The sequence below is a fragment of the Mustela putorius genome, unplaced genomic scaffold (assembly GCF_011764305.1).
Source record: "Mustela putorius furo isolate JIRA1106 unplaced genomic scaffold, ASM1176430v1.1 tig00003858_pilon_pilon_pilon, whole genome shotgun sequence".
NCBI lineage: Eukaryota > Metazoa > Chordata > Mammalia > Carnivora > Mustelidae > Mustela > Mustela putorius.
In genome coordinates, this window is record NW_025422010.1 from 42,994,408 (window position 1) to 43,010,759 (window position 16,352).

Genomic DNA, 16,352 nt, shown 5'->3' on the forward strand with positions numbered 1-16,352 from the left:
CATGGCACCTCTACTATCTTGACAATTTCTGTGAATGTGTAATTATTTTAAAATTTAAAATAAGAGAAGTCATTGGCTGTCTTGTTATTATTATTCATTTCATTTCATTATTACTGAAAATAATTTTTCTGTTTAGAGGAATGGAACATTAAAAATGACCCATTCCAGTCATCAAATATTCTAGGTACCTAACAGAAATGAAAGCATGTAGCTACCAAAAGACACATACAGGCATGTTTACAGCAGCTGCAGTCATAGGAGTCCCAAATCAGAAATGACTGGAATGCCTATCATCTGGGAAGGGAATAAATTGTGGCATATTCATACAGGGGAATACAAAAAGGAGGAGGAGGAGATAGCAGAGGAGGAGGAACAGCAATTTCATCTTGCTCTACATATGTATTAAAGCTCCAGTTATATTTTCGATAGTGGGGCCTTATTCATTCAGTCATTTATTTATTTATTTATTTACTGCTGAACTAGCAAGATAATAATCAAAAAGATTATTTGTTTATTTATTTGAAAAAGAGGCAGAGAACATGCAAGCGGGAAAAGGGGCAGGTGGAGAGGAAGAATTCTCAATCAGACTTCATGCTAAGCCAAACATCAGGGCTCAATCCCAGGACCCTGAGATAATGACCTGAACTGAAATCAAGAGTCAGACACTTGACTGACTGAGACACCCAGTGCCCCAAAGGGGCCTGATTTAGCATCGTTGGTCAAAATTTAATCCTCATCCTTCACTCTCATAAAGAATTACAACTATGTGTGATGCTCTGTATGGAAGAATTGGCAATATTACATTAAAAATACTAAAACAATTTGTTTTTAGATGAATTATAACACTGTAGGATACAACTGTTTCTTCAAAAGCCTAATAATTTATCTACTTAGTAAGCTATACAACTTCTCTATGAAGCTGTGTTGAACGACATTTATCAGGGAGTGGAAAATATATGAATGGTCATTGAAATTCCCTTGCCAGTGTCCCCGCGGTCCCTCCCTGCATCTTCTCCTCCAGCACCCAGTAGAGAGTGTCTGAGTCCTACCAAGGACAGTGGTGAGGTTACACTTTACATAGGCTAGAAAATCCAAGTGTAATTCTGTCTTGGTTACTACAAGCTTTTAAGACTCAGGAAAAGTAATACCTGTGGAACTCAAGTTACCCATTTGCTAGATGAAAAAAGTGACGAGTCCCTTCTGGCCCTATGCATTGCTACTCTGGTTTTCTTCACTGCCCTGCTTCAGCAGTTCCCCAAGCCCTGGAACTTTCCATTCCCTCAGTTTGAGCACTCTAATTTACTGCTAGCTCAGCTGTATCTGTAATTTGTACACACTACTCATTGAAATAGCTTACTTGTCCTCTGGGCCTCTACTAGGAGGATTTAGGGCAGTCTATATGATTAATAACAACTTCATAGCAGAGAGAGAGGAGGTGGCAAAAGCTCTGCCTTTGAAACCATATCTTAATCCTCTACACGCCTGGCTTTGCTGCTTCCTTGAACCTGTTGACCTTTAGATTTCTCATCTGCTCAAATTTTGCATGCTGTATAAAATGAACTCTGTATTCCTTCTGAATTGTGCTAGACTTTTAACTCAGGGTTTAAAAAAGCCCGAGAGAGATGTTCTGAACAAGTTCAAGATTTTACCAAATGTTGCAAGGACTCTGGAATCCTTATGGTAGTAAAATGCCGGAAAGAAAATTCTGCATTGAAAGAATGCCTAACTTCTCATTATAATGATCCAGCCTTTTATGAAGAATGCAAAATGGAATACCTGAAGGAAAGGGAAAAATTCAGAAAAACTGGAAGAAAAACTGGTAGCCTTTCCTACCAAGAAAAGGCTACAGAAGGGCGCCTGGGTGGCTCAGTGGGTTAAGCCGCTGCCTTCGGCTCAGGTCATGATCTCAGGGTCCTGGGATCGAGTCCCGCATGGGGCTCTCTGCTCAGCAGGGAGCTTGCTTCCTCCTCTCTCTCTCTCTCTGCCTGCCTCTCCAACTACTTGTGATTTCTCTCTGTCAAATAAATAAATAAAATCTTAAAAAAAAAAAAAAGGCTACAGAAGCTTCTCACAAGCATGTAGGCAAATGTTCAGATACTTAGATGCTCTGATACTCACGGAAATCATTATCACCTAAAATAATGGACTCAAGGAAGTGTTTGCTTTAACCTAAATTATGGAAATACTAATTTTATCTGAAATAAAGTTTTTTTTTTAAAAAGAAACATTTACTTTGTTATGTTACTTTGTTACATTATTCTGTTTATGAATCCAGAATAACATAATATATAACATGCCTGGCTCACATTTGGTGACCTGATAGCCTAAGTGACACTCATTTGTTGTTGTTGTTGTTGTTAAGCCAATCAACCTATATTTAATCACAGAATCTGGCACAAAGTAGGTGTTCAGAAATATTTATTTAATTATTGAATGATAATGGCTATGCTTTAAGCATTTGCAGGTAATATTGGAACTTTAAAGATCCCTTCTGAAGATAAAAATTTTAATAAGTTACTCCAAAATTAAGACACCGATAAAGTGGATAATCTGGAGCATTGCATGGGTTACATCATGTGATCATCACTACATTAAGAAACATGAATGAGGGGCACCTGGGTGGCTCAGTTGTTAAGCATCTGCCTTTGGCTCAGATCATCCCAGGGTCCAGGGATGGAGCCCCGCATCAGGGACCCTGCTTGATAGGAAGCCTGCCTCTCCCTCTCTCACTTTCCCTGCTTATGTTCCCTTTCTCGCTGTGTCTCTTTCTGTCAAATAAATAAATATAATTTTTTTAAAAAATTAAAAAAATAAAAGAAACATGAGTGAAAAGAGGAGGCAAAATTAACATATCATCCTGAGACATATAATAGTAATTCTTGATGTTCACACTTTTATAAGGCATTATTAGAGGCACTGGAAATATAACTGAGGAATTACATATATAATGAAATTATAAATATGTAAGTATGTCCTTGCTCTAAGAGCTGAACTATTCCCAAAGTTATCAGAAGAAAGGAAATAGCAAAGATTAGAGCAGAAATAAATAAAATAGAGACTAGAAAAATGAGAAAAACTGAGACTTTTTTAGTATACCTTTGCTTTAGAGGTAATGCATTTCTCAGTTTGTGAAATTAAAAGCCTTTGCCAAGCTCTTCGTGATACAAATCATCTCAGAAGATCACCCTCAGGTACTTCCATGCATATCTTCCTTCTCATAAGTACAGGGTATTGGATTGAAATGAAAGCATAGACTCAGGGTATCCCAAGATGGGAAAGGCAAAACAAAACGGATTGATGGAGACAAACAAAGAACTGGACTGAAGACCAGGGATCTGAAAACTGAGAGTCACTGTGGTTGAGTCAGGAAGTGGATCAAAAGTTAAGGTGATCAGACTCCAAGGACCAAGAGACCAGGCAAGGAAACAGTAAAGAAGAGGGAACCAAGAACGTGTTCTGCACAGGTGGAGAAGACAGCACTAGGGACAGCGAGGAAAATTCAACTCTACCAAAGACTTCCTGTGACAGGAACTTCCTGCCAACAGTAAGTCTGAGGTGAATATCTAAAATTCAGTAACAGAGGGGCGCCTGGGTGGCTCAGTGGGTTAAAGCCTCTGCCTTTGGCTCAGATCATGATCCCAGGGTCCTGGGATCGAGCCCCACATCGGGCTCTTTGCTCAGTGGGGAGCCTGCTTCTCCCCCCACCCCCGCCTCTGCCGGCCTCTCTGCCTACTTGTGATCTCTGTCTGTCAAATAAATAAATAAAAATTAAAAAAATAAAATAAAATTCAGTAACAGAATCTCACCTGGTACTTCCATTCTAATTGGGAGACAAGCACAGAACACTAGAGCACAGAACTTTCACAAACTCCATACCTGCATGAATGGACATGAGCAATGTGGTAGACTATGAGTTTTCTACCATTATCCTCCCATAGAATCAATATTGATAGTTGCCCACAGATGAGAGTACCTTTGTGGGAGTCTAGGAATACCATGGGGAAGGCACACCACAAGAGCCAAAAACCCAATAATAGACACATTGAACGAGTAAGAACAGCTTCATTTTTATCCATGTCACCTCTCCCCTTAGGTGGCAAAATTAGTGCCAAGAAAGATGTCCCTCAGTCCATGATTTCTCTCAAGGGAGAAAGTGAAAGCATGTAAGTAAGCATTTAACTTCTTCCAAAAGGTCCTGCTTCTTTCTCACCCCACCCAAAATACTGAGGTGCATGGCTGAAGGGTTGGAAGAGGCAGTGAACATAACAACCAGGGCCTGGAACTCATCAAGGGATATGTATCCTCCTAACTGCCACATGAACTCCATCAGAAAGCCTGCTTGTAAGCCACTGGTGACATCTTGCCTGCTGACACACCCTATGAACACCCCTGTTACTCCATGGCACACGCCCTGTGGCAGCTCCCTTCATGTGTTCCACTAGACGACGAGTGTGAGCCTTTGCAGATGGCAAGCCAGCATACACAGAAAGCCAGTCCGACCCTGTGAGACTGAGAGAAAGTACACAAATTTAAGCATTTTGGGGCACCATATTAGGGAAAACAAAGGCTCACAGCATCTGGCCTGGCTTTTCAGGATTGAGAGAAGGCATACAATCTTAAAAATCCTCTCCCTGAAAATAAAGAACAAGAAGTGAGGAGCAGGGACAACTGTAAAAAGGTCTGAGAAGGCCGCAGAATCCCTAGCTAGGCTGAAGCAATCCAGTAAAGACTAGAGGAGGTAACTGCTTCTTCAAATGTGAAGAGAGCAATACAAGACTTCAAGGAACACAAAAAAAATCAGGAAAATATGATGCTACCAAAGGGACACAATAATTTTCCAGTAACCAATCCTAAAGAATTCAAAACAATTGTTCTAAAGAAGCTCTGTGGGAGATGCCCAGGAGGCTCAGTTGGTTAAGCATCTGCCCCTGGCTCAGGTCATGATCCCAGGGTTCTGGGATCAAGCCCCATGCTGGGCTCCCTGCTTAGCGGGGAGCCTGCTTCTCCCTCTATCTCTGCCTGCTATTCCCACTGCTTGTGCTCTCTCTCTGTCAAATGAATGAATGAATGAATGAATGAATGAATAAATAAATAAATAAATAAAATCTTAAAAGAAGAAGCCCAGTGAGCTACAAGAGAACATAGACAAACAAAATCAGGAAAGTAATACATGAACTAAGTGAGAGTTTCAGGTGAAATGAAAAATGCAAGAGAGGGTATCACCACCAGATTTGATCAAATAGAATAAAAAATCCAAGAATCAAAGATAGGAAATTTGAAAGTATCCACAGTGGCTGAACAGAAAAAAAAAAACAAAAAACAAAAAACAAGATTCAACTATACACTGCTTGCAAGACATTCACTTCAGCTTTAAGGACATATAAAGCCTGAAAAGTGAAGGGATGGAAAAAGTCCATGCAAATAGAAAGCAAATGAGAAGGGGTAGCTAAACTTAAATCAGACAAAACAGATTTTAACTCAAAAGCTATTAAAAAAAAAAAAAAGACAAAGTAGGTCCCTATGTAATTATAAAGGATCAATTCATCAAAAGAATATAATAATTATATGTATATATATCTAACACCTAAATATATTAGGCAAATATTAACGGAGTTGAAGGGAGATATTGCAGCAATGCAGTAATAGCAGGGGATTTCAATACTCCACTTTGAACAGGAAATAGATCATCCAGAAAGAAAATCAATAAGGAAACACAGAACTTGAAGTACACTTTTAGAGTGGAACTCACAGACATATACAGAACATTTTATCCACCAGCAGCAGAAAACACATTCTTCTCAAGCACCTGTGGAGCATTCTTTAGGATACATTATATTCTAGGTCACAAAAAATGTCTTAACAAATTAAAGAAGATTAAAATCTTATCAAGTATCTTTTCTGACCACAATGGTATGTAACTAGAAATTAATAACGGGAAGAAAGCTGGAAAACTAACAAATAATGTGGAAACTAAAAAACACACTTCTGGACAACCAGTGGGCCAAAGAAGAAATCAAAAGGGAAATCAGAAAATATCTTGAAACAAATGAAAATGGAAACACGACATACCATACTTACAGGATGCAGCAAAAGCTGTTTTAATATGGAATTTTATAGCAATAAACACCTATATTAAGAAAAAAGAAAAACCTCAAGTGAACAACTAACTTTACTTCAAGGAACTAGAAAAAGGACAAACTATTCCCAAAGTTAGAAGAAAGGAAATAGCAAAGATCAGAGCAGAAATAAATAAAATAGAGACTAGCAAAATGATAGGAAAAAATCAATGAAAGTAAGAACTTGTTTCTGGAAAAAATTAAGAAAATAGACAAACCTTTAGCTGGACTAAGAAAAAAGAGAGAAGACTCAAATAAATAAAATCAGAAATGAAAGAGGAGACATTACAACTGCCAATTCAAAAACATAAAGGATCATAGAAGACTACTATGAATAATTATAAGCCAACAAATTAAATAGCCTGGGAGAAATGGATAGATTCCTGGACATATATAACCTATCAAGACTGAACCATGGGGCACCTGGGTGGCTTAGTGGGTTAAGCCTCTGCCTTCAGCTTAGGTCATGGTCTCAGGGTTCTGGGATCAAGCCCCACACTGGGTTCTCTGCCTAGCAGGGAGCCTGCTTCCCCCGCACTCTCTCTTGCCTGCCTCTCTGCCTACTTGTGACCGCTCTCTCAAATAAATAAATATCTTTTTTTAAAAAGACTGAATCATGAGATACAAAAATAGAAAATACAGAAATACAAAATTTGAAAAGACCAATAATGAGTCAGGAGATTGAATCACTAATCAAAAAATCTCTCAATAAAGAAAATCCCAGGACTACGGTGGCTTCATTGGTGAGTTCTGCCAAACATTTTAAGAATAATTAATGCCAATCCCTCTCAAAAACTTCCAAAAACTGAAGAAGACAAAACACTTCTAAACGCATTTCATGAGGCCAGCACTATCCTGCTACCAAAGCCAGAAACGGACATACAAGAAAAGGAAATTTCAGGTCAATATCCCTGATGAACATCAATGCAAAAATTCTCAACAAAATACTAGTAAACCAAATTTAACAGCATTTTAAAAGGATCATACGCCAAGATCAAACGGAATTTATCCCTGGGATGCAAGGATGGTTTAATATATACAAATCAATAAACATGATACACTAACAAAATGAAGGCTAAAAATTGTAAGGTCATGGCTATAGAGGCAGAAAAAAAAAAAAATCTGACAAAATTTAACATAGTTCCATGATAAAAACTCTCAACAAACTAGGTACAGAAGGAATGTGGCGCAACACAGTAAGGGCCATATATGAGAAGCTCCCAGCTCACATCATGTTCAGAGGTAGAAAGTTGAAGGCTCTTCCTCAGAAATCAGGAACAAGATATGAGTGTCCATTCTTGCCTCTTTTATTCAGTATAGAGCTGGAGATCTTAGCTAGAGCAATTAGCCAAGAAAAGGAAATAGAAAGTGTTTAAAATGGAAAAGAAGCAAAACTGTCTGCACATGAAAGATCTTATATATAGAAAACCCTAAAGACTCCACCAAAAAAATAGTTAGAACTTATCAATAAATTCAGTAAAGCTGCAGGATATGAAAACAACATATGGAACTCAGTTGCATTTCTATACACAAAAAATGAACTATCTGAAAGAGAAATTAAAAAAACAATCCCATTTGGAAGAGCATCAGAAACAATAATATATTTAGGAAAATACTTAATCAAGGACGTGAAAGATTAATGCACTGAAAACTGATGAAAGAAACTGAAGACACAAATAAATGGAAATGAATCTTTTGTTCTTGGATTGAAAGAATCAATATTGTTGTTGTTTTTTTAATATTTTATTCATTTATTTGAGAGATCACAAGTAGGAAGAGAGGCAGGCAGGTGGCGGGGGCGGAGGTGGAGGGAGCAGGCTCCCTGCTGAGCAGAGAGCCCAAGCAGGACTTGATCCCAGGACCCTGAGATCATGACCTGAGCTGAAGGTAGAGGCTTAACCCATTGAGCCACCTAGGCGCCCCAAGAATCAATATTGTTTTATTTTTTTTTTAAGATTTTATTTATTTATTTGACAGCGAGAGAAATCACAAGTAGGCAGAGAGGCAGGCAGAGAGAGAGGCAAGGGAAGCAGGCTCCCCACTGAGCAGAGAGCCAGATGCGGGCCATCCCAGGACCCTTAGATCATGACCCAAGCTGAAGGCAGTGGCTCAACCCACTGAGCCACCCAGGCGACCCAAGAATCAATATTGTTAAAATGTCCATACTATGCAGTAATCTACACAGTTAGTGCAATATCCACCAAAATTCCAATGAAATTGGAATTCCAATGGCATTTTTCACAGAAATAGAAAAAACAATCCTAAAATTCAGATGGAACCACAAAAGAGCCAAAGCAATCTTGGTTAAAAAAAAGAAGAAGAACAATGCTCGAAGCATCACACACTTGATTTCAAACTATATTCCAAAGTTATAGTAATTAAAACAATATAGTACTGGCATAAAAATAAGATATATAGATCAATGAAACAGAATAGAGGGCCCAGAAATAAATCCGAACATACATAGTCAACCAATCTCATACCAGGAGGCAAAGAACACAAAATGGGGAATAATCTCTTCAATAAGTAGTATTGGGGAAACTGGATATCCACATGAAAAAGAATGAAATTGGAGTACTATATATACCACTCATAAAAGTTTACTCAAAACAGATTAAACACTTGAACACAAAAGCAGAAACTGTAAAACACATAGGCAAAAACAGGGAAAAATCTCTTTGACATTGGTCTTGACATTATTTTTCGGATATAACACCAAAAGGAAAGGCAACAAAAGCAAAAATAAACAAGTAGGACCCCATCAAATTAAAAAGTTCTGCACAGCAAAGGAATCAGTCAACAACATGGAAAAGGCAATCATGGGATAACTTAACAGATAACTATGTATCTGTTAAGGGGTTAATATAAAAATATATAAGGAACTCATACAACTCAGTAGCCCCAAAAAATAGGATTAAAAAATGAACAAAGGACCTGAATAGACATTTTTCCAGGGAAGACATACAAGTGGCCAAAAGGCATGTGAAAAAGCACTCGACGTCCCTAATCACCAGGGAAATGCAAATCAATAACACAGTGAGATATTAACTCACACTTGCTAGGATGGCTATTATCAAAAAGACAAGAGATGACAATTGTTGGCCAGGATGTAGAGAAAAGGAAACCTCTGTATGCCATTGTTATGAGAAACAGAATGGAGATTCCTAAAAAAACTAAATATAGAAATACCATATGATCCTACAATCCCACGTCTGAGCATATAGCAAAGGAAATGGAATCAGTACCTTGTTATCCACAATCTCATGTTCGTTCCAACATTATTCACAATAGTCAAGATATGGAAACATTCTAAGTACCTAATGTTATGTGAATGGATAAAGAAAATGTGTGATACATATACCATGTATATACACACATCTATGTACACATGTGTGAGAAATGGAATATTAGTCAATATAAAAAAGAAGGAAATCCTGTCACTTGAGACAACATGGATGAACCTAGAAGACATTATACTAAGTGGGTTAAGACAGACAGAGAAAGACTGTACTCTCACTTAAAAAAAAAAAAAAAAGGTTGAATATATGGAGACAGAGAGTAGAATGGTGGTTTCCAGGGACTGTGGGTAGGAAAAATGAGGAGATGTTGGTGAAAGGACACAAATTTTCAGTTATAAGATGAATAAATAAGTTATGGGGATCTAACAGAATATGGTGACTATAGACAATAACACTATATTGCATATTTAAAATTTGTTAACACAGTATGTCTGAAGCATTCTCACTACAAAACAACAGCAAACCAATTGTGTAAGACTGATGGTTCACAGACCTACCTGTACCCTTGAAGCAAATAATACATTATATGTTAATTTAAAAAAAAAACTCCAATAACTGAAAAGCCAGGCAGGTAACACAAATGTGCAAAGTCAGTTGGAGGCACACTGTGATTAAAACAAAACAAAACAAAACAAAACAAGGGTGCCTGGGTGACTCAGTGTGTTAAGCCTCTGCCTTCAGCTTGGGTCATGATCTCAGGGTCCTGGGATCAAGGCCCACGTCGGGCTCTCTGCTCAGCGGGGAGCTTGCTTCCCCTCTCTTTCTGCCTGCCTCTCTGCCTACTTGTGATCTCTCTCTGTCAAATAAATAAATAAATAATCTTTAAAAAACAAACAAAACAAAACCAGCAAACCTTCAGTGCCTGCATTATCCAATGATGTGTATAATTACTAAGACTTAGAGGCACAACTACTGGGAATACCATCTCAAGGCCATAATTTCCTATAAATTAGTATTCCTACATCATTTTTTCACATATCAACTTCAGATTCTGTGTGCTTTTCCTGATATCATTACCTGAATTGCTGGTCTAGTTTTTCAGCCACAAGATCTTGTCTCTCTTTTTCTTTCTTCTCTTTCAATAATCTGGTTTTATCTCTCATTCTATCTTTTTTCTCCTTAATTGTTTCTTCTTTCAACTGCATTTCAGTTAAATACCCACTTTCTTCTGATGCTAAAAGTTCACGTAGCCTGAAAATAATTACAAAAAAATTAAAACCGTTATGCCACATGGACCATTTTACTGTTTTTTATTTACTTTTATTTATTTAATTAGCACGTTTATTTTTATGTTTATTTTTATTTTTTAAAAAGATTTTATTTATTTGAGAGAAAGTGCGAGCACATGTGCATGGGCGTGGTGGAGTGGGCGCAAAGGGAGAAGCAGACCTACTGAGCGGGGAGCCGGACCCAGTTGGGGGGCGGGGGATGTGGGCTCAATCCCAGGACCCTTAGATCATGACCTGAGCCAAAGGCAGACGCAACTGACTGAGGTTTCCAGGTGCCCCCAAATCATAAATTTTGCAAGGAAAAAAAATCATAAATTTTGCAAGGAAAAAAAAATCACTGCAGTCTTCTATAAAATAAGTTTAGTCCTCATTTAAAGCAACAGAAACTGATGTGCCATATTTTATTTGATTTCATACAAATTAGATAATGTACATCTTCAGCAAAAGAATATGAACAGATTTTAACTAAAGTAACAAAATACTAAACAATAAAAAAAAATACTAAACAATATATTCCTTAGCTTTCTATCAAATGTGGGTTATCACAAGTGAAAATACAAACAAACAGTAGCTACTGATTTGGTAAGGGTATGAATATCTTGGCTGTGATCCTTGCTATAAAAATTCACTTGATTTTTGGTCAATCTCACATCAGGATCTTGGGAATGTTTTATAATCTGAAGCACCAGTTTGTGAAGCTTACTTATTTCGTCTTTCTTCAGTGTTGATGATGAAACCTTGCATGGCATCCTTGATTCTTGCTTTCACAAGACTGTCCACAAACTTGCGATCATTGTGCTGGTCCCACTCAACTTTCAAGCAATCTCTCTCCTTTGACTTAATAGAAGCCAAAATAGCATGATGTTTCTGATGGCTACGTTTGATTCTTTCCAGTTGTTGCTCGGCCCCGTGAACTTTGGGAGGCTTGGCTCTCTGAAAACAAATAATTATCACTTACAATCGATCCAAAATCGATTGCATATTTTCAAGTAATCATAACCTCCACCAATACTAAATAGCATTGGTTGTATCAAAGTAATACATCCTGCTACAAAACTGCAGATAGCTGAAGTGCCTGAGGTTTAACATGTTTGATTCTTTGAGCCTATACTTAAGATGTCATCAAATAAGTCTCAAATATTTAAGTGCCATTTGAGTAAAAGTGCATGGAATTATAAAGTTTGAGCATGACTCTAGTGATTATTTAGTCAAACTCAGAAACAGCAAGTGATTTGTCCAAGGTGCTTCCAATAGTCAGGGCAAAACTGTATAGAAAAATTAGAGGTCTTCTAATTCCTGACCTTCATCTTGTCCCCACATTTGCCTCTTAGGGGTAGACAACACAGTTACCATCAAAATACTTTCAAATAGACGAGGCTACTCTCTAAGTATATAGGATATATATAAGGAGCTGTGACAATTAAAAAAAAAAAAACCCTATACTGAGAAGGAAGGGAGAGGGTTTGAAAGGGAAAAAAGGAAAAGGAAAAAGGAGAAAAAACTGATAGTAATGTTTTCTTCTTATTTTTCTTGTGCCCAGTTTAATGCAAGGGCAGTACTCCTGACATTTTGGGGTAATGAATTTCTAAATTTTTTTAGACAAACTTCCACTAAAAAGTTAGAAACACACAATTTTGAATACATATTGACACATCTAATAAAATCATGTGAACAGTCTTTCTCATTTCTGTATTCTTAGCATTGAAGAATAATGCCTTACCACTGTTGGTTCTCAGTGTGAAGGAAAGAAAGAAGGGAAGGGGGTAGAGAGGAAAGGGGGAAGAAGGAAACATTTCTGGGTAGGCTTGACGCAATTTCTACTCCTCCCGGGGCCATCATGAAATCTGTGGTCTCGAGCTTTGATTTCAGCCAATTTTATCAAGTCAACCTTAGGTGAATAGGGAGACTCCAGAATGCTGATTTACAAGTAATAAAATTCTTAACTCATATGGCAGAAAGTCAATCTGATAATTTACACTTCTAACATTATACTAACATCACTGTAAGGATTACCAAAATACTAGTGTTAGGTCTTGGTAAAGTAGTCTTCTAGGGAAAGAAAAATCAACATTTTCAGATAGCTTGATGAAAAGATTCAAGGTACGCAAAAAGGTACTTTGAATTTTAGTTGAACAAGACAGGGCTGAAGTGGGTTGGAGACAAGATGATGCCGAGGGTTATATGGTAGGTAGATAATCCGTATCATAACCATTTAGAGCCTAGAGCCACTTAATTAACAAACTACTATCTCTAATATGTATGGCATTTTATGAATGAAGACTCAATGATAATGAAGTGGAAAAGGGTCAACACTACACCTTGTTCAGGATACACACAGGAATTCAGGTTCTCAGTAGACTTATGGCTGAGAACCAAACACCAAGGTCATCAAGAATCAACTGTCTTGAGTTGTCAGAGCAGGAACCTGGTTCTGAGATACATTTTGATTGAAAAGGTGAATGAGGATAAAGGGTAGTGACAAACACCCTGAGCAGTAGCCAGGGGTCAGGAGCCCCTTCAAAGCTTGGGGCATACTGTACATGACTCTGTGGTCAGGAAAGAACAAGGGTCCGAAGGAGTAAAATATGAACTGGAGTTCTCTAATAATAAGGTGATACCAATCCATGCATAGTTTCAGTATTACTCAAAATTCACACTGTTTGACATGAATATAATGTAAAATAGATCCATACTTTAACATTTTCTAGTAGCTGCATTTTAGAAAGTAAAAAGAAACAGGAAGTTAATTTTAATAATATTTTATTTAACCAATATATTCAAAATATTGTCATTTCAGCATGTGACTCTAGGCACATTTCAAGTGCTCAAAAGCCATGTATGGCTAGTGGCTACCATATTGGACACTGCAACTCTAAACCATGCTAAAGGCAGGAAAACATAGGATTTAATCATAACCTTGTGTTTCCAAGGTCATTGAAGGGTCTGTCACTGTAACATGTTAAATTACAGTTTCTAATGATTGAGTTTACAGTTTATATGTCTTAAAGAACATAGGTTTGATTCTGGCTCTACCCATTACAACTATGTGATTTTAAACAAGGTACTTAATCTCTTTGAATCTCAGTTTTCTTACCTGTCAAAATGAGCAAAATAAATGTGCACCTAAAAAACTATTTTAAGAATTAAATAACTGGGTCCCCAAGCAGCACTCACCATGTAACTGTTCCTTTACTTCAGACGTTACATCATTTATTGCTTTCTCCTGGAGAAATGCTTTAGCTTCAAGTCTCATCCCTGGTGGCTTTAATTCTTCCCCCACCACAAGTGTGATCTCTAACATCCATACTTCTTATCACACTCTGATTTCTGAGATATACAACACTGACTTTTCCCTTTTCCTCTTTATTCTTCTATAAGCTCAAAGTATTCAATTGGCCTGCTTCTCTGGTTCGGTGGTATTTTTTTTTTTTCATGTTCTTTATTGGTTCCCAACACAAGCAATGGCACAATAGCCCAGTCCCTGAGCTCTGTGTTGGGATACAGAACCCAACGTAGATCAGTTTCTATCCCTTATGAAACCCTGAATTCTACAGTCTGTAGAGGCCTCCAATCCACTGATTTTCAGACCCAGAACCTACAGTCCTTGGACCCAGAAAAGAGGGAGCTGGTCTGTAAGTGGACTGAGAATTGCTGTGTGTACTGTGGTGCATAATAAAACCGTATCCTTCATTATTGCTGGTATTTCTGCCATAAAATACCATCACAGACAGTATAGCACATGATTATCTACCATGTTAGCCTTTAATGGTTTTACGCATGAACAAACTATTTCTGCAATTAGAGAATAAGCAACAGGAAGGCAGGGATCAGACATTTAATGAAAAATAAACCTCTCAGAGTCAGTTTTTACCCCCATATCTCCCAAAGTGCTGTGGACACAGCAGGGGCTCAAATAATATCTCTATCATTGTCTAATTACACATGAAGGCTTTCTAGCCTATAGAAACTAACTTGTAGGAACAAAGGTATCTAGGTGCATAAACCAAGTGTCTAGGGTTCTGAGCAAGACCCATCACAAATTCTGCAGCACACAGCATTCTCCTGGCCTCCTACCACCACCCCTCCCTTAGAGGCAACCAACCACCCTATTGCCAGGCCTGCAGGGACACTTCTGTTACAGCTGAGTTGACACAGGAAGGGCAGTGTAACTGCTCACAACCCCTCACAGCCCAATCCTCCTTCCTCATACATTTTCCCTGGAATGCAGGACCAGCCCAAGATCATACAGCTGAATCACCAGCAGCCCAGACCCGATATCCTGCCCTGCCTGGGCCCAGCACTCTTTTTGTAACAGCCATGCCACATCACAAGGGGACAGACTTCTTGGGAGTCTTGGAGACTGAAAACTCTCAGTATCCCAAGGGGAGATTCTACAGATACAGAATCTAAATATAACTGGTGCGCGGTGGGGGACTGAGGAACAGAGTACAGGAACTAAGTGAATGGCCTTCTCGCTCCTTCTTTCAAAATTCAAACCACTGCACAAGACACCTACTCCCCTTGAGAGAGCCACCGCTTGGGCCAGGTTGGGCTCGGCTAGGCCCGGAGTGCTGGGAGATGCAGAAAGCAGTAGGGTCCCGCACACACATCCCGTGCTTACCACAATCACCACTTTGGGAGTGGGGCCCTTAACCTCCCGCTGTACGATGCCAAATCGCTGGCTGTACATTTTCCAGTCCCTCGGGATGGGGGTGGCGGCCGCCGCGGTATGCCAACGGCGAAGACCTGCGGGACCCGCTTCCGCAGTGCAGAAGTCTGGTTGCCATGGTGCACCCAGCAGTGTGAGGGGCAGGTGGGAGGGGCCGAAGTCGGTCCCGTCACCATGGTGACCATAGACGCCGGTGCTCCCAACTTCCTCCCGGAGCCGAGGCGCTGAGTCTGCGCAGTCCTCACCCCGCCCTTCGCCATGCCTCCAGCGACCTCGCTCCCTTCCTCTAGGGTTCATCAGAATAGCAGAAATAAGCCTCCTTAACTTGAAGTGAAGGCGAAGATCTAATTGCATCCAATTGACTTTGCTATTTATATCCTGTAATCAGCCTAAAAGCATGAGGAAAGTTAGTGGATATTCTGTGGGAAGGTTAAGTTTTGTGGGCATTTCTAGGTAAATATTGATGATAATATATAATCATCACAGGACAACCACCCTACATTAGTGTAGTACTTTAAGGTAATTTGCTAGGTATTTTCACACATAAAGCCTTTGGGCCTCACAACTATCTTAGAGCGTTGATGGACAGCAGGTATTCTCATCTTCCAGCTAAGACAAGGCCTAAAGAGCCTGTCTTGTCAGCCCACCCAAACCAGTAATGATAAATTTGTTAGTAATAAGATCTTCCTATTGCACTGGACAGAAACCAGAGCTGACTCAGGGAACCCCAGGATGGGGGACAAATCAGATGGGCTAAGAGGGCAACGGCATGACCTGGCTGGGCAAAGTAAAGACCAAGAGTCTGAGGTACCGTTCACAGTAAACCAGGGTCAGGGCATGGATGGGAAGCGCAGGTAATGAGGCCCTAAGAATCCGTATCTGAGGAGGTGAAGAGGCAACACAGCTCCGGGAACCTAGAAAGAGCCTTAGGCACAGGTGTAGCCAGGGCTGTACTACTGGCCAAGAGCGAGGTGGTAGTAACTAAAAGCCAATTAAGAATGACGCCTTGGTACTCTCCTTCTCAAGTGCAGCGAGCCGC

General features: G+C 39.2%; 1 protein-coding gene across 1 annotated transcript in view; it reads right to left on the reverse strand.

Annotated features, from left to right (window-relative positions):
• CFAP53 (cilia and flagella associated protein 53) overlaps positions 1-16,295 on the reverse strand; it is a 38,044-nt gene extending 21,749 nt beyond the window's left edge. Inside the window, exons 1-3 of the mRNA XM_013048550.2 lie at positions 15,266-16,295; positions 11,348-11,577; positions 10,433-10,606 (exon numbers count right to left, since the gene is read on the reverse strand). Of these exons, the coding sequence (XP_012904004.2) occupies positions 10,433-10,606; positions 11,348-11,577; positions 15,266-15,667 (806 nt within the window). The 5' untranslated portion in view covers positions 15,668-16,295. The remainder of the gene's footprint in view (positions 1-10,432; positions 10,607-11,347; positions 11,578-15,265) is intronic.
• Between the last annotated feature and the right edge of the window lie 57 nt (positions 16,296-16,352).